Source organism: Tursiops truncatus, chromosome 1 (genome assembly GCF_011762595.2).
Source record: "Tursiops truncatus isolate mTurTru1 chromosome 1, mTurTru1.mat.Y, whole genome shotgun sequence".
Classification (NCBI taxonomy): Eukaryota; Metazoa; Chordata; class Mammalia; order Artiodactyla; family Delphinidae; genus Tursiops; species Tursiops truncatus.
The window spans coordinates 147,037,810-147,065,544 of NC_047034.1; the positions used below are offsets into that span (position 1 = coordinate 147,037,810).

At 40.2% G+C, this 27,735-nt stretch overlaps 1 protein-coding gene and 1 non-coding gene across 4 annotated transcripts in view; one reads left to right on the forward strand and one right to left on the reverse strand.

The window, feature by feature from the left end:
* The first annotated feature begins 3,054 nt into the window (after positions 1–3,054).
* The window catches only part of EIF2B3 (eukaryotic translation initiation factor 2B subunit gamma), a 156,422-nt gene continuing 131,741 nt past the window's right edge, over positions 3,055–27,735 (forward strand). For 2 of the 3 annotated variants that reach the window (XM_073790688.1, XM_019937912.2), the window contains exons 1-3: positions 3,055–3,181; positions 8,630–8,786; positions 15,540–15,685. In XM_073790688.1, the coding sequence (XP_073646789.1) occupies positions 8,639–8,786; positions 15,540–15,685 (294 nt within the window). In that variant the 5' untranslated portion in view covers positions 3,055–3,181; positions 8,630–8,638. Of the gene's footprint in view, positions 3,233–8,629; positions 8,787–15,539; positions 15,686–27,735 lie in introns of all 3 variants that reach the window. The other variant, XM_019937911.2, reaches the window with a different exon arrangement.
* On the reverse strand, positions 21,639–21,745 carry LOC117309698 (U6 spliceosomal RNA). Its single transcript, XR_004524012.1, has one exon. It is a non-coding gene; the product is annotated as a U6 spliceosomal RNA (small nuclear RNA).

The following is a 27,735-nucleotide window of genomic DNA, read 5'->3' on the forward strand; positions in this document are numbered from 1 at the left end:
TCCGTGGCATGTAGGATCTTCCCGGACCAGGGTTCAAACCTGTGTCCCCTGCATTGGCAGGCGATTCTTAACCACTGTGCCACCAGGGAAGCCCCCAATATTTTTTTTCAACTAATTTTTATTGGAGTATAGTTGCTTTACACCCAATAATTTTTAAGAGTGTAAAGGGTCCAGGGACCAAAACGTTTGAGAACTGCTGCCCTAAGGGAATAATTTAAAGTGAGTTTAAACTGAAGTAATCCCTCAACTGCTTTCCTCAACTAGAGGAGGAAGTTCTCTAGCTCCCTGAAAAACATTTGCTAGTTTAAACATGAGCATTTAAAATGGGTGATAGGAGCTTCCCTGGTGGCGCAGTAGTTGAGAGTCCGCCTGCCGATGCAGGGGACGCGGGTTCGTGCCCGGTCCGGGAAGATCCCACATGCTGCGGAGCGGCTAGGCCCGTGAGCCATGGCCGCTGAGCCTGCGCGTCCGGAGCCTGTGCTCCGTAACGGGAGAGGCCACAACTGTGAGAGGCCCGCGTACGGCAAAAAAAAAAAAAAAAAAAGGATGACGGAACCCTCTTGTACTGTTGGTGGGAATGCAAATTGATACAGCCACTATGGAGAACAGTATGGAGGTTCCTTAAAAAGCTAAAAATAGCATTACCACACGACCCCACAATCCCACTACTGGGCATTAACCCAGAGAAAACCGTAATTCAAAAAGACACATGCACCCCAATGTTCACTGAAGCACTATTTACAATAGACAAGTCATGGAAGCAACCTAAATGCCCATCGACAGACGAATGGATAAAGAAGATGTGGTACATATATACAATGGAGTATTATTCAGCCATAAAAAGGAACGAAACTGGGTCATTTGTAGAGACGTGGATGGACCTAGAGACTGTCATACAGAGTGAAGTAAGTCAGAAAGAGAAAAACAAATATCGTATATTAACACATATATGTGGAATCTAGAAAAACGGTACAGATGAACTGGTTTGCAAGGAAGAAATAGAGACACAGATGTAGAGAACAAATATATGGACACCGAGGGGGGAAAGTGTGTGTGGGTGGTGGTGGGATGAATTGGGAGATTGGAATTGACATGTATACACTAACATGCATAAAAAAGATAACTAATAAGAACCTGCTGTATAAAAAATAAATAAAATTAAATTTAAAAAAATGGATGACAGGGTCTTCGCTGGTGACACGGTGGTTGGGAGTCTGCCTGCCGATTCAGGGAACGCGGGTTCGTGCCCTGGTCAGGGAGGATCCCACATGCCGCGGAGCGGCTGGGCCCGTGGGCCATGGCCACTGCGCCTGCGCGTCCGGAGACTGTGCTCCGCAACGTGAGAGGCCACAGCAGTGAGAGGCCCGCGTACCGCAAAAAAAAAAAAAAAAAAAAAATGGATGACAGATATGAAGTTGAATGCTGTTCTTCCTTCATAACTAGTTCTTACCTCAAAACCATGCTATAATTCCCAAGGCTTCTGCTTGCTTGGGCTAATACCAAGGAAAGAGAGAATCTTGCTGCAGAAGGAAAGGGTAGTCAAGTTTCAGGTCTCTTGTGGCCAAATCAATCACTTCACGGCTCGGCTCCCTTTTACCAACTCAGTGTTTTGAGTTAAAACAAACAATTTTCCAATAACTCATCACCAGCATTCTAAAGTGAAGGAGAGGCAGGGCAAGGATAGGCTGGTTTTATGGATGTGGCTCAGGACTTTTTCTTAGTAAGTTCTAAGCTGAGCTCCTATTCTTCTGGCTGAAAGTCTGGGGAAAATTACAAGTCCTATCTTTCTCATTGGTTGTTGTATCCCCAGCATCTAGCATCTAAGATACTGGTTGGCACATATTAGGCACGCAAAAAATATTGTTGAATGAAGTCAAACTCGTTTATTTTTATTGCAGAAATTAGACTCTGCCTCCTAACTGGCAGGGAGCTAAGGCAACTCAAGATTTAAGAGATGGATAGAAAAAGAGGAAGCTTCCAAAAGATTTAAGAAATTGCAGGAATGTGTGTGTGAGAGAATGACCATTGTTCCTGCTGTCTAATGTAGTTTAGGGAATTCTCTGGTGGTCCTGTGGTTAGGACTCAGTGCTTTAACTGCCCTGGCCTGGCCTCAATCCCTGGTAAGATCCCCGCAAGCCACGCAGAAAAGAAAAAAAAAAAAGAAAAAAAAATCAGATAATGTAGCTTAACAATCTGTGTCAAAATTTACTGCTTAAAACAAATAAATATTTTATTATTATCTCTCACAACTGTTGGAGTCTAGACTCAGGTGTTTGAGTCATGGTAGAACTCCCCTGCTTCCAGGGAGTCTGTTCTCAACACAGCAACCAAAGTGATCCTTTTAAAAACTGTTACATCGCTGCTCCTCTGCATAATTCAAGGTCCTCACAACGGCCTACAAGACCCACAGGATCTGAATTCTTCACCCTCTTCCCCATTGCCTCTCTAGCCTCCTCTGCCATCATCCACTCTCACCCTGGCTTACTTTGCTTTAGCCATATTGGTCTCCTTGCTGTTCTTTGAACTTGCCATCTCTCTTCAGGGCCTTTGCACTTGCTGGCTAGTCTTCTGGGAAGGCTCTTACCCAAGATATACATTTGACTCACTCTCTCCAAGCCACTGTTCAGTGTCACCATCTCAATGAGATCTTCCCTAATCCCACACCCCCGAACAACTGTTTTGATGGCTACAAGTGGATGTTTTCCATACCATAATAGTCTGGTTCAGAAAGCCAACGCTGAGTCGCCACATTAGACCTCACTGGACATAGAAAACCTTGGCAATCCTTGGTGAGTTCTCCACTGGCTAGCCCCAAACCGCAGCTCCCAAAGAGCTCTCTTTTCGCAGAGTGGCGGTTGAGGCCAGGTCCTAGAAGGAGAACTGCCTGAAGGAAGAGGCTATGACTAGTTCCCCTGCCCTGTGAGGGACGCTCAATGGGCCTTGGTGATGTGTGAACGAACGAAAAGGCTCAGGCGGCCCCGCCTCCTCGCCTCCTCCCCTCCTCCCCGCCGTGCCCTTCTCGGCCGGCATCTATCACTCGGTGCTCGTTCCTTCTGCGCGGGCCTGCCCAGTTCGTCCCATCGATCTGCCCGGCCATCGCGCGCCTGCGCCTTTGGGCTGTCAGTCGGCGGCGGCGTGGGGAGCCACGCGAGCGAGGGGTTGTGGCGCGCGGGGACGTGAGGTAAAGCTGCGGCTAGTGCGCTGCCAGGCTGCGCACGAGCTGGCTGGCGGGGTGAGTCGCGCGGCGGAGGCCGCCGGGCCTTGCTGCACCGGAGGGAGGCGGGCTCCTCGAGCCTGGTTAAGGAGGGCCTGAGCGGCTGGCGGGGGTGCAGAGTCTGAGTCGCCAGCTCGAGTGCCTGCCCGACCCGGCCTCAGAGCCAAGTGCCCGAACTAGAAGGAAGCTCGGGGAGAATCCGAGCCAGCCACCTCGTGCAACAGATGGGGAAACTGAGTTTCAGGGAGGGGAAGATCTGCTAGAAGTCACAGCAACTGAGCACCAGACCCAGGAGCAGACGCCCTGAGCACAGTGCCTAGTCTTTTACACTGAAGTCCTTCGTTCATTTATTCTGTTTTTGGTTGTTTAGGTGCAAGACAGTGAAATACAATAAGTTCTGGCTGAGAGATCAGTTATGATACGGTGTTTTATCTTACCAGTTTACAAAGGGAGAAGGCAGTGAGTGCTATGACGGAGGCAGGTCTGGGATGCCATAACACCCCCTTTAAAACTTGAGTGGCTAACGCGTCTTTGCCTTCATTCCCATCACCCAGAGTCGTGGTAGTGACACTGAGACATTTGACAGGCTGCCTGGTATCATGGATGGTTATGTTCATGATTATCACCCAGAGCCTCATTGAGAGCAGGAACCTCTGTGAACCTAGTGACCTGGGTTCTAATGTTTGAGCTTGAGTCTTACCACGGGGTTGTTGTGAGGTTTACAGATGCTCATTCCACAGAGCACTGATTGAGTGCCTAGCATCTGACGGGAGTTGTGTCAAGTACTGGGGATACAGCAGTGACAGTCAAGGAACTCATAGGAAATAGACATTTAAATAAATGTGCAACACAGCCTGTAAAGGTAGAGATGATCTGTACATAGTAGAGTGGAAGCAATTAAGGAGGAAAGATTTACTTCTCCAGGAGGGTGGGAACGGATAGGAATGGCTTTTTAGGCAAGGTGGTTCTTGAACTGAGTCTTAAAAGTCTAATAGGTGATTAAATACTAGGCACAGGAGAAAGGCAAACTAGGAGGCAAGAATAGCAATACAGGGACCAGAATTATGGTTCAGCTGGCACAGAAGGCTTCCATGACCTATCGAATATCAAACATAATGCTTGTCATGGGATTGACATTATTATGTGTGCTTTACATAGATTAACTCATTTAATATTTATAAATCTATGTGAAGTAGAAACTGTAATTATTCTCATCTTAGAAAATTAAGAAGACTGAGGTGGAGAAGTTATGTAGCTTGCCCTGGATCACACAGCTAATTCATGGTAGAACTAGAATTCAGACCCAGGCCGTCTAGCTTGAGGGCCTGTGAACTTAACCACCAGTCTCACGTCTAGAAACTGAGGACGCTGAGAGTTTTAAATGTCAGGCCCCTTGTTACTTCACCTGTAAGTGGCAGAACCAGAACTCAGACTCAGGTCTTTTGACACTTAAGGGTCCAGAGCTCTTTTCAACATAACATCAGATGTTATGGGAGTTATACAGTGCCAGATTGAAGTTAAATTCCAATCTGAGGCAGTGCCTGCTGGAATTGAAATTACTACATCTTAAAGTTGTGGATGTTGGGCAAGAGCCTTCACTTTGTGCTTGGGTGTACAGGGTGTGAGTGTTGTAGATTAGATACTGATGTGAGGAGCACAGGACTGATCACAATTACGGTAAAGGTGCAACATTATTTGCCAGTTTGGTGTTCAATAATTTTTTTTCTAAACATTGAATTTCACACTTGTTTTTGAAAGGTTACATCATTGGTTGTAAGTCAAAGAGTACTTTTATTTTAAATCAATAAGGATTTGTGATTTTTTTAACGTCTTTATTGGAGTATAATTGCTTTACAATGGTGTGTTAGTTTCTGCTGTATAACAAAGTGAATCAGCTATACATATATCCCCATATTCCTCCCTCTTACATCACCCTCCCACACTCCCTATGCCACCCCTCTTGGTGGACACAAAGCACCGAGCTGATCTCCCTGTGCTATGCGGCTGCTTCCCACTAGCTATCTATTTTACATTTGGTAGTGTATGTATGTCCATGCCACTCTCTCACTTTGTCCCAGCTTACCCTTCCTCCTCCCTGTGTCAACTCCATTCTCGATGTCTGCATGTTTATTCCTGTCCTGCCCTAGGTTCTTTAGAACCTTTTTTTTTTTTTTTTTTTTTTTTTTTTGCGGTACGCGGGCCTCTCACTGTTGTAGCCTCTCCCGTTGTGGAGCACAGGCTCCGGACGCGCAGGCTCAGCGGCCGTGGCTCACGGGCCCAGCCGCTCTGCGGCACCTGGAATCCTCCCGGACCGGGGCACGAACCCATGCCCCCTGCATCGGCAGGCAGACCCCCAACCACTGCGCCACCAGGGAAGGCCAGAACCTTTTTTTTAGATTCTATATATATATGTGTTAGCATACGGTATTTGTTTTTCTCTTTCTGACTTACTTCACTCTGTATGACAGACTCTAGGTCCATCCACCTCACTACAAATAACTCAATTTCATTTCTTTTTATGGCTGAGTAACATTCCATTGTATATATGTGCCACATCTTCTTTATCCATTCATCTGTCGATGGACACTTAGGTTGCTTCCATGTCCTGGCTATTGTAGGTAGAGCTGCAATGAACATTGTGGTACATGACTCTTTTTGAATGATGGTTTTCTCAGGATATATGCCCAGTAGTGGGATTGCTGGGTCATATGGTAGTTCTACTTTTAATTTTTTAAGGAACCTCCATATTGTTCTCCATAGTGACTGTGTCACTTTACATTCCCACCAACAGTGTAAGAGGGTTCCCTTATCTCCACACCCTCTCCAGCATTCACTGTTCATAGATTTTTTGATGATGGCCATTATGACCGGTGTGAGGTGATATCTCATTAAAGTTTTGATTTGCATTTCTCTGATGATTAGTGATGTTGAGTATCCTTTCATGTGTTTGTTGGCAACCTGTATATCTTCTTTGGAGAAATGTCTGTTTGGGTCTTCTGCGCATTGTTGGATTGGGTTGTTTCTTTTTTTGATATTGAGCTACATGAGCTGCTTGTATATTTTGGAGATTAATCCTTTGTCAGTTGCTTCCTTTGCAAATATTTTCTCCCATTTTGAGGGTTGTCTTTTGGTCTTGTTTATGGTTTCCTTTGCTGTGCAAAAGCTTTGAAGTTTCATTAGGTCCCATTTGTTTATTTTTATTTCCATTTCTCTAGGAGGTGGGTCAAAAAGGATCTTGCTGTGATTTATGTCAGAGAGTGTCCTGCCTGTGTTTTCCTCTAAGAGTTTTATGGTGTCTGGCCTTACATTTAGGTCTTTAATCCATTTTGAGTTTATTTTTGTGTATGGTATTAGGGAGTGTTCTAATTTCATTCTTTTACATGTAGCTGTCCAGTTCCCCCAGCACCACTTATTGAAGAGGCTGTCTTTTCTCCACTGTATATTCTTGCCTCCTTTATCAAAAATAAGTTGACCATATGTGTGTGGGTTTATCTCTGCGCTTTCTATCCTGTTCCATTGATCTATATTTCTATTTTTGTGCCAGTACCATATTGTCTTGATTACTGTAGCTTTGTAGTATAGTCTGAAGTCAGGGAGCCTGATTCCTCCAGCTCCGTTTTTCTTTCTCAAGATTGCTTTGGCTATTCGGGATCTTTTGTGTTTCCATACAAATTGTGAAATTTTTTGTTCTTGTTCTGTGAAAAATGTCATTGGTAGTTTGATAGGGATTGCATTGAATCTGTAGATTGCTTCGGGTAGTATAGTCATTTTCACAATGTTGATTCTTCTAATCCAAGAACATGGTATATCTCTCCATCTGTTTGTATCATCTTTAATTTCTTTCATCAGTGTCTTATAGTTTTCTGCATACAGGTCTTTCTTTTCCTTAGGTAGGTTTATTCCTAGGTATTTTATTCTTTTTGTTGTAATGGTAAATGAGAGTGTTTCCTTAATTTCTCTTTCAGCTTTTTCATCATTTGTGTATAGAAATGCAAGAGATTTCTGTACATTAATTTTATATCCTGCTACTTTACCAAATTTATTGATTAGCTTTAGTAGTTTTCTGGTAGCATCTTTAGGATTCTCTATGTGTAGTGTCATGTCATCTGCAAACAGTGACAGTTTTACTTTTTCTTTTCCGAGTTGGATTCCTTTTATTTCTTTTTCTTCTCTGATTGCTGTGGCTAAAATTTCCAAACTATGTTGAATAATAGTGGTGAGAGTGGGCAACCGTGTCTTGTTCCTGATCTTAGTGGAAATGATTTCAGTTTCTCACCATTGAGGATGATGTTGGCTGTGGGTTTGTCATATACGGCCTTTATTATGTTGAGGTAAGTTCCCTCTATGCCTACTTTCTGGAGGGTTTTTATCATAAATGGGTGTTGAGTTTTGTCAAAAGCTTTTTCTGTATCTATTGATATGATCATATGGTTTTTCTCCTTTAATTTGTTAATATGGCTTATCACATTCATTGATTTGCGTATACTGAAGAATCCTTGCATTCCTGGTATAAACCCCACTTGATCATGGTGTATGATCCTTTTAATGTGCTGTTGGATTCTGTTTGCTAGTATTTTGTTGAGGTTTTGATTTATGATCTTTTATTGTGCCTCTCTTCTGTGGTAGCTGCTGTAAAGAGATTTTTTTGAATGTCAAACAGGTTCATTTATTACCTTGAGTGTGAAAAAAAGGAGTTAATTTGGTTTGTTTCTGCAATTGGGCTCTGCAAATCTAGGTTAAGATACAAGCCTACCTTTGTGTTTATAGTGATATCTTTCAAGTTGGGGGTAATGAGAAAATGGGAGCAAGTGGCTGGATTATTGGAAAATCTTAACTCATTTCACACTTTTCAGAGATCTAATGTGCTTGTATTTGTGCTGTTAATTCTAGTCAGAAGTTTAAAATTTTTTTCAAGGAATATGAACTCACATATCAGAAAACAAATTGGTAAACTCTTACTCCTTTAAGAGTCAGCTCAAGCATTACTTTCCTGTAAAACCTTCCATCTTTTCTAGGAAGACTTAGGTGTTACCATCACTATACATGCCTACTGCATCTTGGATGTATCCCTGCCATGGCATTAATGATAATGTACTGTAATTTATTCTATTTGTCTTCACTTAATTGTGAGCAACTCAAGAACAAGGACCAGATTTTTTTTTTTCTTAATTCATATCCCTCCTCCAGCCCATCTCCCCAGGTTGGAGCTGAGAGTATATATCCGTGAGTAAGAGAATAGGATAAATGTGATGTTTATACTGCAGCTAAGGACCCTTTCTTATTCTGGTTACTGGAGTTGGAAATGATGTATTTGTCATAAGTGGATATCAATAACCTAACTAAAAATAGGATTAGTACTGTGTATGCTTTGATTTTTGTTACTTCTTTTTCTCTTGTTTTTCTCTGTGATTGCAGTTTGTAAAAATGGAATTTCAAGCAGTAGTAATGGCAGTTGGAGGGGGATCTCGGATGACAGACCTGACTTCCGGTATTCCCAAACCTCTGCTTCCAGTTGGGAACAAACCTTTAATTTGGTACCCATTGAATCTGCTTGAACGTATTGGATTTGAAGGTGAGTTATGGCAATGAGATGTACTCATAAAACTTTTAGGGTGTTTGATCCCAGTGATTTGTCAGTTTTATGAGGGTGAGACAGGATGAATGCAAGAAGACTAGGACTCAATGTTGGCTGGAGACTGGCCTCTTTAAATTAGGAACTCAGAAGTACTCTATCGCTGTGTGAAAAAGGTTGAGAAGATAGTGCTAAGTGTTACTTTTTTAGAGCTAGTCTCCACGGTGATCTAAGATGAACCCTGGAAGGATGTCAGAACATGATATGAGGAATACGAGTGCCTCATAGTCAGTACTTACTGAGAACCTGTATGTGCCAGGTAATATATTAAGCACTAGGGTACAGAATTGAAAATATTAACTCGGAACCTGATTTCTAGAACCTTAAAGTCTATTGGAAAGATACACATGTAAACAGATTATCATCGTGAAATGTGATAAATGTTATAACAGAGGCACATTATAAGTGCTTGTTATAAGGAAGTTGCTGTTTCTACTTGAGGGATTCAGAGAAGGCTTACAGAGTAGCTGACCCTTGAATTGAGTCTTGAAAAATAGATTACCAGGCCTACCAGTGTGGAGAGAGCATTCCATACAGAAGTAATAATGTATGCAGAGATAGAGTCATGATCAGCACAGCATGTTCTGGCAGCTACTTTTCATTTTATTTGGCTGTAATATCAAGTGTAAGGGGGGAGGAGTAGATGTAATGAGAGAAGTAAACAGGGATCATGCTATGAAGGGCCTTGTATTGCATGCTGATGAATGTAGATTTTTTTTCCTGAAAGCAGTGGGGAACCAGTGAAAGGCTTAAACCGAGGTTTAATATGGTTAAATTAGTGGGGGTTTTTTTTGTTTTTTTTTTTTTTGCTGTACGCGGGCCTCTCACTGTTGTGGCCTCTCCCGTTGCGGAGCACAGGCTCCGGACGCGCAGGCCCAGCGGCCATGGCTCACGGGCCCAGCCGCTCCGCGGCACGTGGGATTCCCTCGGACCGGGGCACGAACCCGTGTCGCCTGCATCGGCAGGCGGACTCGCCACCAGGGAAGCCCTAAATTAGTGTTTTAACTATTCTAAGTCCTTTGCATCTTTATATAAATTTTAGAATCAGCTTATCAGTTTCTACAAAAAGTGTTGCTTCAGGGCTTCCCTGGTGGCGCAGTGGTTGAGAGTCCGCCTGCCGATTCAGGGGACACGGGTTCGTGCCCCGATCTGGGAAGATCCCACATGCCGTGGAGCGGCTGGGCCCCGTGAGCCATGGCCGCTGAGCCTGCGCGTCCGGAGCCTGTGCTCCGCAACGGGAGAGGCCACAACAGTGAGAGGCCCGCGTACAGCAAAAAAAAAAAAAAAAAAAAAAAAAAAAGGTTGCTTTAATTTTGATTGAGATTGAATTGAATCCATAAATCAGTAGGAAGAGAATTCACATCGTCATAATATTGAGTCTTCTGATCCAGGAGCGTGGTATATCTCTCCATTTATTTAGGTCTTTTGTAATTTCTCTCAACAGTGTTTTATAGTTTTCAGTGTATAGGACTTACACATATTTTGTTAGATTTATTTCTAAGTAGTTGATATTTTTGATGTTATCATAAATGGTAATTATTCCAGTTTCCAGTAGTTTGTTGCTAGTACATAAAAATACAGTTTCTTTATGCTGACCTTGCATCCTGTAACTTTTCTAAATACACTTATTATTAATTCTTGTAGCTTTTTGTAGATTCCTTAGGATTTTCTACCGTTTGACCTTTATAGGTCAAACTGTAGACATTGACATTTATAGACATTACACCCAGTAAAGGAGAATGCACATCCTTTTCAAGTGCTAAGAACCTTTACCAAAATAGACCATATTTTTAAAAATAAAACAGGTCTCAGTAAATTTATAAAGATTAAAATCATACAAAATATATTCTCTGACCACAGTAGAGTTAAATTAGAAATCAATAACAGAGAGGTATCAAGAGAATCCCTAAGTATTTGGAAATTAAACCACATATTTCTACATAACCCAAAGAAGAAACCACAAGGGAAATTTTTTTTAAAATTTTTATTGTAGGATAGTTGATTTACAACGTTGTGTTAGTTTCAGGTGTACAGCAAAGTGAATCAGTTATACATATATCCATTCTTTTTTTTAGATTCTTTTCCCATATAGGCCATTATAGAGAATTGAGTTCCCTGTGTTGTACAGTAGGTTCTTATTAGTTATCTATTTTATATATAGTAGTGTGTCTATGTCAATCCCAATCTCCCAGTTTTACCCCCCCCATCCCCTTGGTTTTCTACATCTGTGACTCTACTTCTGTTTTGTAACTAAGTTCATTCGTACCCTTTTTTTAGATTCCACATATAAGCGATATCATATGATACTTGTCTTTCTGTGTCTGACTTCACTCAGTATGACAATCTCTAGGTCTATCCATGTTGCTGCAAATGGCATTATTTTGTTCTTTTTTATGGCTGACTAATATTCCATTGTATATATGTACCACATCTTCTTTATCCATTCCTCTGTTGATGGATATTTAGGTTGCTTCCATGTCCTGGCTATTGTACATAGTGCTGCAGTGAACATTGGGGTGCATGTATCTTTTCAAATTATTGTTTTCTCCGAGTATATGCCTAGGAGTGGGATTGCTGGGTCATATAGTAGTTCTATTTTTAGGTTTTTTTTTTTTTTTTTTTTTTTTTTTTTTGAGGTACGCGGGCCTCTCACTGCTGTGGCCTCTCCCGTTGCGGAGCACAGGCTCCGGATGCGCAGGCTCAGCGGCCATGGCTCACAGGCCCAGCCGCTCCGCGGCATGTGGAATCTTCCCGGACCGGGGCATGAACACGTGTACCCTGCATCGGCAGGCAGACTCTCAACCACTGTGCCACCAGGGAAGCCCTATTTTTAGTTTTTTAAGGAACTTGCATACTGTTCTCCATAGTGGTTGTATCAATTTACATTCCCATCAACAGTGTAGGAGGGTTCCCTTTTCTCCACACCCTGTCCAGCATCTATTGTTTGTAGATTTTTTGATGATGGCCATTCTGACCAGTGTGAGGTGATACCTCATTGTAGTTTTGATTTGCATTTCTTTAATAATTAGTGATGTTGAGCATCTTTTCATGTGCTTTTTGGCCATCTGACCACAAGGGAAATTAGAAAATATTTTGAACTTACTGAAAATAAAATTTCAGTATATTAAAATTTGAGGGATATAGCTAAAGCAATGATTAGAGAAAAATTTTTAGCATTAAGCACTCTGTTAGAAAAGAAAAAAGTGTCTCAAATTATCATCTAAGCTTCTACTTTGACAAGCTGGAAAAAGAGGAGCAAATGAAACCCAAATAAGTAGAAAAAAGGAAATAAAAATAATAAGAGCAGAAATAAATGAAATAGAAACCAAAAGTGTTAGAGAAGATCAGTAAAACCAGACGATGGGGTGGTTTTTGAAAAAAATCAATAAAATTATTAAATTTTAATTAGACTGATCAGAAAAAGGAGAGAAAACACAAATTGTTAATAACAGGAATGAGAGAGGGAACATCACTACAGATCCTATAGACATTAAAAAGATAATGAGCAGGGGAGTTACCTGGTGGTCTAATGGTTAGGATTTGGTGCTTTCACTGCTGTGGCCCAGGTTCAATCCCTGGTCTGGGATCTGAGTTCCCACAGCCATGCAGTGCAGCCAAAAAAACAAACAAAAAAGATAGTAAGTAAATATTGTGAACAACTTTATGGTGATAAATTTGACAACTCAGATTTTTTAAAAAATTGCTTTGGAAGCTTTGTGAAGAATCAGTGTGGAGGAGTTAAGACTAGAAGCAGGGATATGAATTAGGAGATTGTTACCAAAGTCCACACTAGCAATGAAGAGGGTCTGAGCCAAGGCATTTAGCACTAAGGATGGAGAAGAAGGACCATCTGAAAAAGTTGTTGATTAATGGGGATGGGTAGCAGAAAGAAAGGGAAGATTCCTTCTACTTTTTGCTTGGGTAACTAGGTGGGTAACTAGGTAATAGGAAAGGGAATATGGGACAAGGAACAGGTTTTTTGTTTTTTTGTTTTTCATTTCAGGTGACTTTTATTTTTTTAAATTAATTTTTATTGGAATATAGTTGCTTTACAATGTTGTGTTAGTTTCTGCTGTACAGCAAAGTGAATCAGTTGTATGTATACATATATCCCCTCTTTTTTTGGATTTCCTTCCCATTTAGGTCACCATAGAGCACTGAGTAGAGTTCCCTGTGCTATACAGTAGGTTCTCGTTAGTTTTCTATTTTATGCATAGTAGTGTATATATGTCAATCCCAATTTCCCAATTCATCCCACCGCCCCCTTCCCCCCTTGGTATCCATACGTTTGTTCTTTACACCTGTGTCTCTATTTCTGCTTTGCGTGTAAGTTCATCTGTATCATTTTTCTAGATTCCACGTATAAGCAATATTATACATTTGTTTTTCTCTTTCTGACTTACTTCACTCTATATGACAGTCTCTAGGTCTATCCACGTCTCTGCAAATGGCACAATTTCGTTCCTATTTATGGCTGAGTAATATTCCATTGTATGTATGTACCACATCTTCTTTATCGTTCCTCTGTTGATGGACATTTAGGTTGCTTCCCAAGGAACAGGTTTGAGCGAAGACAATGAGTTTGGCTTTGGCCACAATGAGTTTGAGGTGTTCTATAGTTAGATATAGCAAATCAGAATACCAGATGGAGGTGGTGCCAGATCCTGGGCCCCAGGGTTGTGATCCAGTGTTTATTCCACTCATACCTTCTTGAGATAGACCCATGAACACTTCTTTGCAGTAGTCTGTATGACATTGACCTTAAGAGAGGTGTTTTATTTTTTTAATAAAACATTTTAAAAAACATTTATTTTAATAAAATAAAAATATTTATTCGGTTGTGCTGGGTCTTAGTTGTGGCTCACAGGCTCCTTAGTTGTGGCATACGAATGTAAACTCTTAGTTGCAGCATGCATGTGGGATCTAGTTCCCTGACCAGGAGTCGAACCTGGGCCCCCTGCATTGGGAGCGCGGAGTCTTAACCACTGCGCCACCAGGGAAGTCCCAAAGAGATGTGTTTTAGAAAAGGTTTTCTCTTTAGATCTCAGTCTTACAGGTGAAGGACACATCTTAATACACTTTTAAATATACTACTTCCCTGTAGTAAGTTCTTATGGATTTGTCATCTATAACTTTTTTTTTTTCACTTTTGCTATATATCTTTAGTTATGCTTGGTGATGACCTTTTGTGGTATATAGAAAATTCCTTCTCACTGAGGCTCAGTCAGAATTTGGAGAATGTCTCCTAAATATGGGATTCTTTAGTTGAACAGTAAACTCTATGTTCACTCTGTTCATGTTGTTTGTGATTTTAGGGAAGTTAACATAGCCCCGCTTAGCATTAGTCTCTCTCCATACGGAAGATTCCTGGTCCAATTATGAGACTGACTGTCCCGTGTTTATAGTTACTCCCTTCACTCTACCTAAAATGTCCTCTCCAACCTATGGAAGTGTCACCTTCTCTTTGAAATCACAAAGAGTTTTAATCACAAACAGTTTTAATCAGAGCATAATCATCCTCTATGCTTTCATCACACTTTGTTTTTCTATCTCAGTACCTCTCAAGGCCTGCTTTATGCTGTAGTTAGTGGCATGGGAGACTGATCTCCCTGAGAGCAGGTACTGTGTCTAATTCATCTTTGTAACATCAACATTTTATGTACAGTATGAACTAAAGAAATTTTTGTTGGACTTGAATTCATCATGGCCTGCCTCAGAGGCGATCCCTTCCATGAAGCCTTCCTTAATTAATCATTTCCATGTCTAATTTTTCCATATTACGTTTCTTAAGAATGGGAACCATGTTTAGTTCATTTCTGAATTCTCAGTGCCTATTTGTCCTTTACATATTAAATGTATTTGTACTTATTGGTTGAATGAGTGAGTTAATGACTGAAAGAAAGCCAAATGGGGAAAGGAAGAAAGTGAGAAGGAAAGAAGAAAGGTTAAATGATTTGAAAAAGAAAGAGGAAGAAAGAAGGGAAGAAAATAGAAAAGAGAATGATTATAGTGAAAGGGAGAGATAATTGAGCACGATCATGGAACAAGTAGTGGAAATTGTTACACTTTAGAGGTGCTAAAATCTGATCTTCAGATATCAGCAACACATGTTATATTGCAGTGGGTTATATTACCCTGCCAAAGATCCATGACAAAACCCCAAGTTTTCTGTCATTAATTGATAGCTACCTGGATAAGGTGAAGGCATCTATTACGTGGAAACTGCCTGTTACTGGGTTCATTGTGATCCTCAGTGAAGCACTAATGGCTGTCTGATGGAGAGTGGTGATAGCTCTTTCTTTGGAGTGAATGAAGAGTTAAAATGTGATCCTATTTGTATATGCTTTGATAAATGCTCTTCTAAATTCTTTACATCAGGAAGAAGTGGTGTGTAATGTATTAGTTAAAGCATGGGCTCTAATCATGCAGACGCGAGTTTTATCTTAGATCTCGTTTACTAGTTTTAGTACCCTGAACAAAGTCACTTCATTTCTTTTACTCCAAGTTTTCTCATTCGTAACATGTGATTGCTGTAAGAATTAACTGAGAGAATGCACGTAAAATACGTTGAAAAGTCTCAATAATATTAGCTGTTATTACTAAATCTAGAAACAGACCAAATCTAATTGAAAAAGTGTAACCATTGTCTAAATGAATGAGAGTTTTTCCTTCTTTTTTTCTTTCATGCTATAGAAGTCATTGTCATTACCACCAGGGATGTCCAAAAGGCTCTATGTGCAGACTTCAAGATGAAAATGAAGCTAGATATTGTATGGATTCCTGATGAAGCTGACATGGGAACTGCAGATTCTCTGCGCCACATATATCAGAAACTTAAGGTGAAAAACTATTTCTTGATTTTTATTGTTCATTGAAGATAAATATCATCTTATGTTTTCCCAATGCATTGCAGTTTACAGTGCTTTTTTTCCTTAATATTTTATTTTTTATTTTATTTATTTATTTATTTTGGCTCCATTGGGTCTTTGCTGCTGTGCGCAGGCTTTTCTCTAGTTGTGGCGAGTGGGGGCTACTCTTCGTTGCGGTGCAAGGGCTTCTCATTGCAGTGGCTTCTCTTGTTGCGGAGCATGGGCTTTAGGCATGTGGGCTCAGTAGCTGTGGCTCTTGGGCTCTACAGCGCAGGTTCAGTAGTTGTGGTGCACAGGCTTAGTTGCTCCACGGCATGTGGGATCTTCCAGAACTGGGGATCTAACCCATGTCCCCTGCCTTGGCAGGCAGATTCTTAACCACTGCACCACCAGGGAACTCCCTACAGTGCATTTTAAAAAATATATTCTTGCATCACATTCTTTCTTGCCCATGTTTCAACTGCTTTTTAGTTTGGTTACTAGTGAAGATTTAGACAGTTGTTACAGTCACTAGTTTCCAATATTTTTCAGTCATAGTACATCTTTATAAAAAAATATACTTCAAATATACTTCAAAAGATTCCATTTATATAAAGTTCCTGAATAAGCAAAACTAATATATAGTAATAGAAATCAGACCAGCAGTTGACACTGCAGATGAGGGATCGACTGGAAAGAAGTACGAAGAAACTTTCAAAAATTTCAGCTCCCCCACATGATAATATTTGAATGTTTAGTCTCCTTTGATTAAGAAATTAACACGGGTCTATGGATATGAGGGTACAGTCTCCCCAGTGGCCTGTGGCCCATAAACTGAGAAAGATCCACTGTCAGTTGTTCTCAAATTGATGTCCTTTGGAAAAAATTCATTCTGTGTGATAATGTTGCTATCTTACTTGAGTTGGGGGGCAAAATTTCTCCTACTATTTCTAGTGACTGCAAACAGATGTATTATTATTTTCAACCTACCTGTGCACTAAAGAACAAAAAATTAATGCAGATATGTACACAGCCTTTCCTTCCCTTTATTGGGGAATAATTTACACACAGTAGAATACACAGGTATTATATAGTTCAATGAGTTTTGACAATTATATATACCCAGGTTATCATTATCCAAATCTAGAACATTTTCATCACCTCTCAAAGTTCCTTTGTGCTTTATTTTAGTCAATCCTGCACCTTTAGAGTCAACTGCTGTTCTGATTTCTATCACCATATATTAATTTTGCTTGTTCATGAACTAGGTATAAATGAAATCATATAATTTTATTCTGGTTTATTTTGTTCAGCATAATATTTTTCAAATTCATTCATATGATTGCAGGTATAACTAGTTCTTGTTTATTGCTGAGTAGTAGTCCATTGAATAAATATACCACTATTTACCCATTTTTCTGTTGATGGTCATTTGGATTGTTTCTAATTTTTAGATATTATGAATAAAGCAGTTATGAATATTGTTCTGCAGGTTTTTTTGTAAAAATATTATAGGTTATAGGGTTTACTTTATTGCAAACTGCCAAATAGTTTTCTAAGTGGTTGTACATTTTACACTTCATCAGCAATGTATAAGAATTGTACTTGCTTCACATCTTCATCAACACTTGGTATTATCAGTCTTTTTAATCTTAACCATTCTAGTGTGTGTTATGTACCACTATCTCATTGTGGGTGTTTTTTTTAATAACTATGTTTATTCTTTTTTTAATGATATTTTGTTTATTTATTTTATTTATTAGTTTTGGCTGCGTTGGTTCTTCATTGCTGCATGTGGGCTTTCTGTAGTTGCGACGAGCGGGGGCTACTCTTTGTTGCAGTGCGCAGGCTTCTCGTTGCTGTGGCTTCTCTTGTTGTAGAGCATGGGCTCTAGGCGCACGGACTTCAGTAGTTGTGACAAGTGGGCTCAGTAGTTGTGGCGCAGGAGCTTAGTTGCTCTGTGGTATGTGGGATCTTCCTGGACCAGGGCTCGAACCCGTGTCCCCTGCATTGACAGGTGGATTCTTAACCACTGCGCCACCAAGGAAGCCCTCATTGTGGTTTTAATTTGCATTTCCTTGATGATAATGATACTGATCACCTTTTCATATGATTATTAACCATTTGTATATCTTCATGGAATGTCTGTTCAAGGCATTTGCCTTTTTTTTGAGTTGTTTGCCTTGTTATTATTGATTATAGAAATTCTTTATATATTATAGGTGCAAGGCTTTTGTCAGATATGTGTTGTGAATATTTTCTGCCAGTCTGTGACTTGCCTTTTTACATTTTTAATGGTGACTTTGATGACCAGAAGTTTCAAATGTTGATGAAATCCAGATTACTGATTTTTTCTTTTACGGTTAGTACTTTTTGTGTCCTAAGAAATCTTTGCTTACCCCAAGCTTATAAAGATAGTCTTTTGTATTTACTTCTAAAAGTAAAGGTATAAAGGTTTACTTTTTTCTGTATGGATATTCAGTTGTTCCAGCATCATTTGTTAAAAAGACCTGCCTTTCCCCATTGAATTGCTCTGAAGCCTTAGTTGAAAATCAGTTGACCGATTATGTGTGTGCTATTTCTTTTTTCATTTTTAAATTTATTTATTTTTGGCTGTGTTTTTTGGTCTTCATTGCAGTGTGTGAGCTTCTCATTGCGGTGGCTTCTCTTGTTGCAGAGCATGGGCTCTAGGCAAGCAGGCTTCAGTAGTTGTGACCCACAGGCTCAGTAGTTGTGGCTCATGGGCTGTAGAGCACAGGCTCAGTAGTTGTGGTGCATGGGCTTAGTTGCTCTGCAGCATGTGAGATCTTCCTGGACCGGAGATTGAACCTGTGTCCCCTGCATTGGCAGGTGGATTCTTTTTTTTTTTTTTTTTGCGGTACGCGGGCCTCTCACTGTTGTGGCCTCTCCCATTGCAGAGCACAGGCTCCGGACGCGCAGGCTCAGCAGCCATGGCTCACGGACCTAGCCGCTCCGCGGCATGTGGGATCTTCCCGGACCAGGGCACGAACCCGTGTCCCCTGCATCGGCAGGCGGACTCTCAACCACTGTGCCACCAGGGAAGCCCTGGCAGGTGGATTCTTAATCACTACGTCACCAGGAAAGTCCCTGAGTGTGCTATTTCTGTTCTCTCTACTTTGTTCCATTGGTCTTTTTGTCTCTACTTCCCGTACCACATTTAATAAAGTCTTGATTATTTTTAACTTTATAAAGTAGGTCTAGAAATCAGGTACTATAAATCTGCCAACTTTGTTCCTTTTCCTGAAGATTGCCTTGCCTATTCTAGGTCCTTTGGATTTCCTTTTCCTTAAAATTGCCTTGGTTATTCTAGGTCCTTTGCATTTCCATATAAATTTTAGAATTAATTTGCCAGTTTTTACAAAAAAAGCTTTCTGGGATTTTGATTGGAATTGCATTGAATCTGTAGGTCAATTTGGGGAGAATTGACATCTTCATATTGAATCTTCCAATCCTTGAACATCTATTTATTTAGATTTTCTGTAATTTCTCTCAGTAATGTTTTTATAATTTTCAGTATAGAGGTTTTGAACATCTTTCAATAATTTTATTCCTGTTTCATTTCAATGTAATGATATTGTAACTAGTATTTTTTATTCTATTTTCTAATTGTTTATTGCTTGTATATAGCCATACAACTGTTTTTTTGCATATTGACCTTGTGCCCTGTGACTTTCTTAAATTGTCGATTCTTTCGGATTTTCTATATACATCATCATGTTGCCTGCAAATAAAAACAGTATTATAATATATCTTCCTTTCTAATCTTAATGCCTTTTATTTCTTTTTATTGTCTTATTGCCCTGGCCAGGGCCTCCAGTGCAATGTATATAGGCATTTCCTTTCACTTTTTGGCCTCCTTTTTGTCTTTCTCTGCTTCTACCCAAGTAGGCTTTGGTGCTTCTGATTACAGTGGGGATTTCTAATACCATAATGTTGGGTGTGTTGTTTTCTTTAGTGCAGCTGCTTCTTTCTTTAGGGAAGATACGGGGAATTTCACTAAGGTCATGAGAACTCTGTTCTTTCACAGGGATAGATGCCAGGTTTACCAAGAAGCTAAGGGTGTTTAGTGGTCTTCCCAGGAGCTGTTTTAGTTACTGTCTAACAATTTAGTATGGAGGTATAAACTAAACTCTCTGTTCCCTAATCTATAAATCTTAGAAATGTTATTTTTGCCCTAGCCTAGAACTGGAGATCCTGGGAGTTTCATGCAAATAAGTTCCTATAACTCTTAGAGTCTTGAGAAATAATAGGGCCAACTATTAATAAATAGGAGAGGGCATGAGATGAACGGTAAAGTAACTGCCAAAAGGACATTTTACTCCCAAGTCACTACCTCTTCTTATGGTTTTGATCACTTCTTATTTTAGGGCTTCTCCTTATACCTAGGATCAGAATCCTCATTAAGTCATTCTGCACAGTATAATTTCTATTCTTCCCTTACCCCTTTGTTTTCACATCATTTACATGGCATCCTTTATATACAGTCCTGCCTCTGAGCTTTCTTCTCAAGCTGTGACTTTGGCTAGCAAGTTTCTGCTCTCTTTGCTCTCTCCACTTGGTTTCTCCTATACCAATGGCACCTGAAATCCTGGCTTCACATCAACTTGCATTCCAACCTGGAACAGAAAGCAGCAAAGCTAACCTGTGGAGGAACATAAATAGATGCCTGAATAGCCATTAAGAACAAAGTAAAACCTGAGCCAAAATTTAGAACCGTCTGATTGGGATCAACGTGAGCTTGTAGGAAGCACAATGGAAATACGTATAAACAGTTAAAAAAGTGAGATAGCCTGAGGAGGCAGTTTGTTAGTGTTTGCTGAAGGATGACAGGTACCTTGTTAAGGGAGAAAGTTGTACCCACAGGCTGTGCCATGGTTTAAAAGCAGTGCTACTTTGAGCCATTTATTTCTCTTCCCCTGTGCCCACAAAGCAGCGTCCTAAACATTTGGAGACTCTTTTTCAATAAGATTTTAGGTAAGATAAGAATATTCCCTTTGAGAGTTCCGAGTTTATTTGCTTTTGGTTCTTTTATCTTTACCTACTTCCTCCAGATTGAGTTCCCCAAATTTACTGTGAGGTTATCCCATGTGGCTTCTGCTTTGCTCAGAGAAAGACCACAGTAGTATATTAGCTTTATTTGGCTTGTTTAAAATATGTTTTATTGTTTTAGTTTATCATCTTTGTCATTTGCCTTGCATTTGCTAAATGTATTGCAGTCCTACTTGTATGTGGAAACTTCTGTTGTGTGTACTTATATAATATTGGAGCTGGACATCATATCTGCTATGTTATGTTTTTTCAACATATTTCATTTGGTTTTATTCTTCTGGCACTGTTTTCTACTTCATTTTGCCTTATCTCATCCCACAATTTTGCTGATTTACTGGCTTTTCACTTTTTGTTTCAGCTGCCCAAACCTCTTTCCCTGACTTCTCAAGAGAGATTATTGGCTCATTCATTCTCCCAGGCCCTGGGTGAGTGAGCTCCATTATTATAAATGGTGCTGATAATATAAAAGTTCTTAGATTTTATATTTGCTTCATAATTGTGTTTCCTGTTTGCTGAAGAATGATTCAGTCTTACCTATGTCTGAACTCATTCATTCGGCAAATATTTGTTCAGTCAACTAATAATAATGATTAAAATTGTTATTTAGGGGGCTTCCCTGGTGGCGCATTGGTTGAGAGTCCGCCTGCCGATGCAGGGGACACGGGTTTGTGCCCCGGTCCGGGAAGATCCCACATGCCGCGGAGCAGCTAGGCCCGTGAGCCATGGCCACTGAGCCTGCGCGTCCGGAGCCTGTGCTCCGCAACAGGAGAGGCCACAACAGTGAGAGGCCCGCGTACCGCAAAAAAAAAAAAAAAAAAATTGTTATTTATTAAATACCAATTGTGGACCAGTTATTTTTTTAAACTTTTTTTTTTTTAATATGAAATGCTTCATGGATTTACGTGTCATCCTTGTGCAGGGGCCGTACTAATCTTCTCTGTTTCGATCCAATTTCAGTATATGTGCTGCCGAAGCAAGCACTTTTAAAAACTTTTTATTATGGAAAATTTCAAACATGTACAGAAGTACATGGAGCATTACCTATATATCTGTCACCCAGCTTCAGCAGTTATCAACCCATGGCAAATCTTATTTCATCTGTATTCCCACCCAACTTGCTCCCTCTCATGTTCTTTTGAAGGAAATCTCAGACATCATGTTATTTCATCTGTAAATATTTCAGAACATTGCTATATGAGGGCTTTTTAAAAAATAAAAATAAAAGTATAATGCCATTATACCACCTAAAAAAACAAATTAATAATTCATTAGTGGGCTTCCCTGGTGGCGCAGTGGTTGAGAGTCTGCCTGTGGATGCAGGGGACGCGGGTTCGTGTCCCGGTCCGGGAAGATCCCACATGCTGTGGAGCGGCTAGGCCCGTGAGCCATGGCCGCTGAGCCTGCGCGTCCGGAGCCTGTGCTCCGCAACGGGAGAGGCCATAACAGTGAGAGGCCCGCGTACCGCAAAATAAATAAATAAATAAATAAATAAAATAATAATAATTCATTAGTATCATCAAGTATCCAATCAGTACATGAGTTTCTAGTTGCCTCATAAATAGAATTTTTAAATCTTTTTAGTGTGTTTATTAAAATCAGGAAGCAAATAAGGACTACACATTATAATTGATTAAAATATCTCTTTTAATATATAGATTTCCCCTCCATCTCTCTTTTTTTTTCCCCTTATAATTTATATGTTGAAGGAACTGGGTATTTTTCTTGTAGAGTTTCCCACAGTCTGCATTTTGCTGATTGTGACCCTGTGGTGTCATCTTTTTTTTTTAATACATTTATTTACTTATTTATTTATACACATTATCATTGATTAAAATATCTCTTTTAATATATAGATTTCCCCTCCATCTCTCTTTTTTTTTCCCCTTATAATTTATATGTTGAAGGAACTGGGTATTTTTCTTGTAGAGTTTCCCACAGTCTGCTTTTGCTGATTGTGACCCTGTGGTGTCATCTTTTTTTTTTTAATACATTTATTTACTTATTTATTTATTTATTTTTGGCTGCGTTGGGTGTCTGTTGCTGCGCAGGGCTTTCTCTAGCTGCAGCGAGTGGGGGCGGCTCTTCGTTGCAGTGCACAGGCTTCTCATTGCGGTGGCTTCTCTTGTTGCAGAGCGCGGGCTCTAGGCACGTGGGCTTTAGTAGTTGTGGCATGTGGGCTCAGTAGTTGTGGCGCAGAGGCTTAACTGCTCCAAGGCATGTGGGATCTTCCCGGACCAGGGCTCAAACCTGTGTCTCCTGCATTGGCAGGTGGATTCTTAACCACTGCGCCACCAGGGAAGCCCTGTGGTGTCATTTCAAAAGTACTCCTCTCTCTGTATTTTCTGTTAATTGGTAGTTGGACCTAGAGGCTAAATTGAATTCCAGTTTGAATTTTTTTGGCAAGATGCTTTTGTAGGTGGTGGTGTCTTCTGTCTTGAGGCAAATCATTTCTAATTGTCTTTTTTTGGTGTTAGAAGCTGTTAATGATCATTACCACCAGTCCCTAGTCCTTGTCTCTCTGGTCATTTGGCTGTCTGAAGCTTATTACTAGTAGGTTCCTTAAGAAGTGGTCATGATATCAGTGCTCAACAGATTATCTGCAGCCTTTGTATTCATAAGCCAATTTATGGGGATTATAATATCCTTGACTCACATTTTTTCCTTAAATATCTTAAACGAATTCTTTCATTATCTTCTATTGTAAAGTGTTGCTGTCAAAACAGTCCAAGTGAAAATCTGCTTTTCTTTCCCTTATGAGTGAATTGGTCCTTTTATCTAGGCTCCCAAAGGAGTTTTTATTTTTCTTTAAAATCTTGTGGTTTTACTACATAATATGTCCCATTGATGTTCTGAATTTTATTTTCTAGATATGTAGTATGTCCTTTCCCTGTGAAGTTTCTGCCTTTTTTATTACTTCAGAGAAGTTTTTTAGAATTACAGTTTTAGGCATTCGTTCTGTTACATTGCTTTGGTTTTAGACTTTGGGACTCTTGTGTGTATGCTGGATCTTTGTTGCTTATATTCTCTTTCTGCTACTTTGCCTCAAATCCTTTTTATCTTAAAAAAAAATTTTTTTTAGGATTTTCTTCCTTTTTTACATTCTGTTTCCCTTAAGGCAGCGGTCCCCAATCTTTTTGGCACCAGGGACCAGTTTCGTGGAAGACAGTTTTTCCATGGACCAGGGGTGGGGCGGTGGGGGATGTGGTTTCAGGATGATTCAAGCACATTACATTTATTGTGTACTTTATTTCTATTATTATTATTACACTGTGTTATACAATGAAATAGTTATACAGCTCACCGTAATGCAGAATCATGGGAGCCCTGAGCTTGTTTTCACTTGCCACTAACTGATAGGGTTTTTTTTTTTTTCCTCTCCTTTTCCATTATGGTTTATTACAGGATATTGAGTATAATTCCCTGTGCTATACAGTAGGACCTTGTTATTTATCTATTTTTTTAATAGATCTTTATTGGAGTATAGTTGCTTCATAATACTGTGTTAGTTTCTGTTGCACAACAAAGTGAATCAGCCATGTGCATACACATGTCCCCATATCCCCTCCCTCTTGAGCCTCCCTCCCACCCTCCCTATCTCACCCCTCTAGATCATCACAAAGCACCGAGCTGATCTCCCTGTGCTATGCTGCTGCTTCCCACCAGCCAACTGTTTTACATTCGGTAGTGTATATATGTTGATGCTGCTCTCACTTCGCCCCAGCTTCGCCCTCCCACCCCATGTCCTCAAGTCCATTTTCTATGTCTACCTCTTTATTCCTGCCCTGCAACTAGGTTCAACTGGTAGGGTTTTGATATGAGTCTGCAAGCAATTGATTTATTATGGTCTCTGGGCAGTCAAACCTCTCTGCTAATGATAATCTGTATTTGCAGCCGCTCCCCAGTGCTCCCTAGTGTTAGCATCACCACTTCAGTTCCACCTCAGATCATCAGGCATTAGATTCTCATAAGGAGCATGCAACCTAGATACCTCGCATACACAGTTCACAGTAGGGTTTATGCTCCTATGAGAATCTAATGCTGCTGCTGATCTGACAGGAGGTGGCACTCAGGCAGTAATGCGAGCAATGGGGAGCAGCTATAAATACAGATGAAGCTTCGCTCGCTCGCTTGCCCGCCCGCTGCTCACCTCCTGCTGTGCGGCCTGGTTCCTAACAGGCCATGGACCAGGACCCCTGCCTTAAGGCATTAAGAGTTGTGTTTTATTCATTCTTGTGTTCTCCCTAGTTTAGCTGTTATTTATGAAATGATATTTTTCTTTTACTTCTAATTCATTCTTGAGTTCTGTCATTTCATTTCTAACTTTTCTAATTCAGATTTATGTTGTTCTTTCACATTTTCTATCATTTTCTTATTTTAGATAATTTTGAAATCTTAGGCTATGAATTTAATCTGTCTTTTGAGCATGTCTTTCTGACATCTGCTTTTATGGTAGAGATGTTATTCTAACTTTTATTATTATATTTTTCAACAATAACCTTGTATAGGATTTGACTGTAATCCTTTTCTATTACTAATTTTAACCTGAAATTAGTTTTCCTAAATTTTTAGAAGGGAAGGCTGTGTCAGCATAGCTTTTCTAGCTTCATAGTTCTAGAGCCCCCTCTTTTGAGATCTTTCTCCTCTGCTTCATTATCTCCATTTTATCTGGGCTTTCTCTTTCCTTTGCACTGATTATCCCTGTGCTGCCCAGTTTGCATTCTTTTCCCAGTGATTTCTCCTCAGTGCAAGACTTCATGTTGAAAGTGAGTATTGGTTCATTAATTTCGAGAATTCATAGGGCCAAGACTACACCAGCCCCTTCAGACCTTACTGAGAATAGATAAGGGGACTGTCTTAGGAGAGTTTAATGGAAGAGTTAGTAATTGAACCTTAGTCATTTACTTCAAAGCCCATGCTCTTAACTACCATACTGTGCCATATAGTCTGGGATAAAGGTAAGAATAGAATGCATACTTTATCCTGTAGGGATACTTTGAAGGATCATTAACAGGATGATATTTTAGAACTATTATTGCATGACTGAGGGGAGCTAGAGAGACCCTGGAAGGCTCTTGCAGTAGCCTGGTAAGAAATGAGGAAGGACAAAACCAAGTCAATGGCAGTGGTAATAGAGAGAAGGGAACAAATTGGAGAATATTTAGGAGACCTTTAAGGCTAATTAACTGGATGTGGGAGGAAAAGAAGGAGTGGTCAAGTGTGACTTCCAGGTTTCTAGCAAGAGCAACTGGTCGGATGGTGGTGACATTCACAAAGTTAGAGACTGCAGGACAAGGAATAAATTTATAGGGGTAATATGATGTGTAACTACATTTAGCTTACTAAATATACTCTGCCTTTGCAATTCCACAAATTTGGATACTTGTACATCCACCTGGAACATGTTCAATTCCCTCTATCCATACCTAAATAACTAATTCCTGATCTTCCTTAACCTGGATTTCCCCCCAAAAGCAGAGCCTGAGATAAGGGTATGTGTATGGGTAGTTTATTTTGAGAAGTGATTCTAAGGAAGAGGAGTGGGATTTTTTTTTTTATTTTCGGTACGCGGACCTCTCACTGTTGTGGCCTCTCCCGTTGTGGAGCACAGGCTCTGGACGCGCAGGCTCAGCAGCCATGGCTCACGGGCCCGGCCGCTCCGCGGCATGTGGGATCCTCCCGGACCGGGACACGAACCCGTGTCCCCTGCATCGGCAGGCAGACTCTCAACCACTGCGCCACCAGGGAAGCCCAGGAGTGGGATTTAAAGAGTGATACAGGGAAAAAGGGAAGGGCAATCTAAGTGTGTGTTATGGACTTGGTTACCACTGTGGGCAACTGAAGCTTAGCTCTGGAGACCTTCTCAGGGGCCATGTGGAATGTACCTTAGAGTAATTGCCCAAGACTTGGAAAAGAGAAGTATTTATTCACTAGCTTCCTTTACCCGTTGGTCAAAGGTTGCCCCGTGGGTATAAATTTCCTCACACTTAAAGGTTTGTGTGTGTGCCAGAATGGCTGAGTGGGTTCCCACAAGTATCCCACATGGTGGTTGCTGGAAATCTCAGGACAGAAAATGAGAGATGACTGGTGCACGAAGTGAAATGCTGTCAGGTTACATAGCTGATGCAAGAGAAATGTCTGGAATAAAAAGATGGACCCACAGAATGCGAGATGGGTCACAAGAGATGTCTTACTCATCTTTCAGGATTTGGCTAAAACTTTGATTGCCTCTGAAGCCTTCCTTAGCCTCCAAGTTAAAATTAATTGCCCCATCTAATTGTTCCCTAAGCACCCCTGTGTTTATCCTTATTATATAACTTTTTATATAAAACTGTATTGTAATTCCTGTTAGTTATCTGTTTCCCTCTCTTCCTATCTCTTGATAGATTGGGATAGAATTAGAGTCCAAGGGAACAATTTTCTTGTTTCAGATGAGAGAAACTGAAGGATAGTAAAGGATTAAACCAGCCACTTTAAATATTAAAGGCCATAAGGATCTAGGTGGTTGGAAACTTACCTTCACTGTAGAATCTACAGTGCTCAGCACAGAATTTGGCACTTATTACTGGTCAAAATTTAAATATTTTTGAATGGATGAATGAATGATTACTGAATGAATGGATTGATGGATAAAAAAATAAGAGTTTGGCTTCAGACCTGTTAAGAATTAGATTCAAGTAGGATATCTAGCAGGTAGTTGATAAACTTATGTAGAGTTCAGGAAGAAGATCTGAGCTAGAGATACAGGTCTAAGAGTCATCAGCTTATAAGTGATAGCTGAAGCTATGAATGTGAACCATCTTTCCCACAATAATAAGTAGAGTAAATAAAAGACGGAGTCCAGAGGGCCTTAGGAAACACCAATACTTAATAGACAGCTAGAAGAAGAGGACCCTCTGAAAGAGAGACACTCATGATCATGGATGTTTTAAAATAATAGATAATGACTAATACATGTGGTTCTAATATTTTAA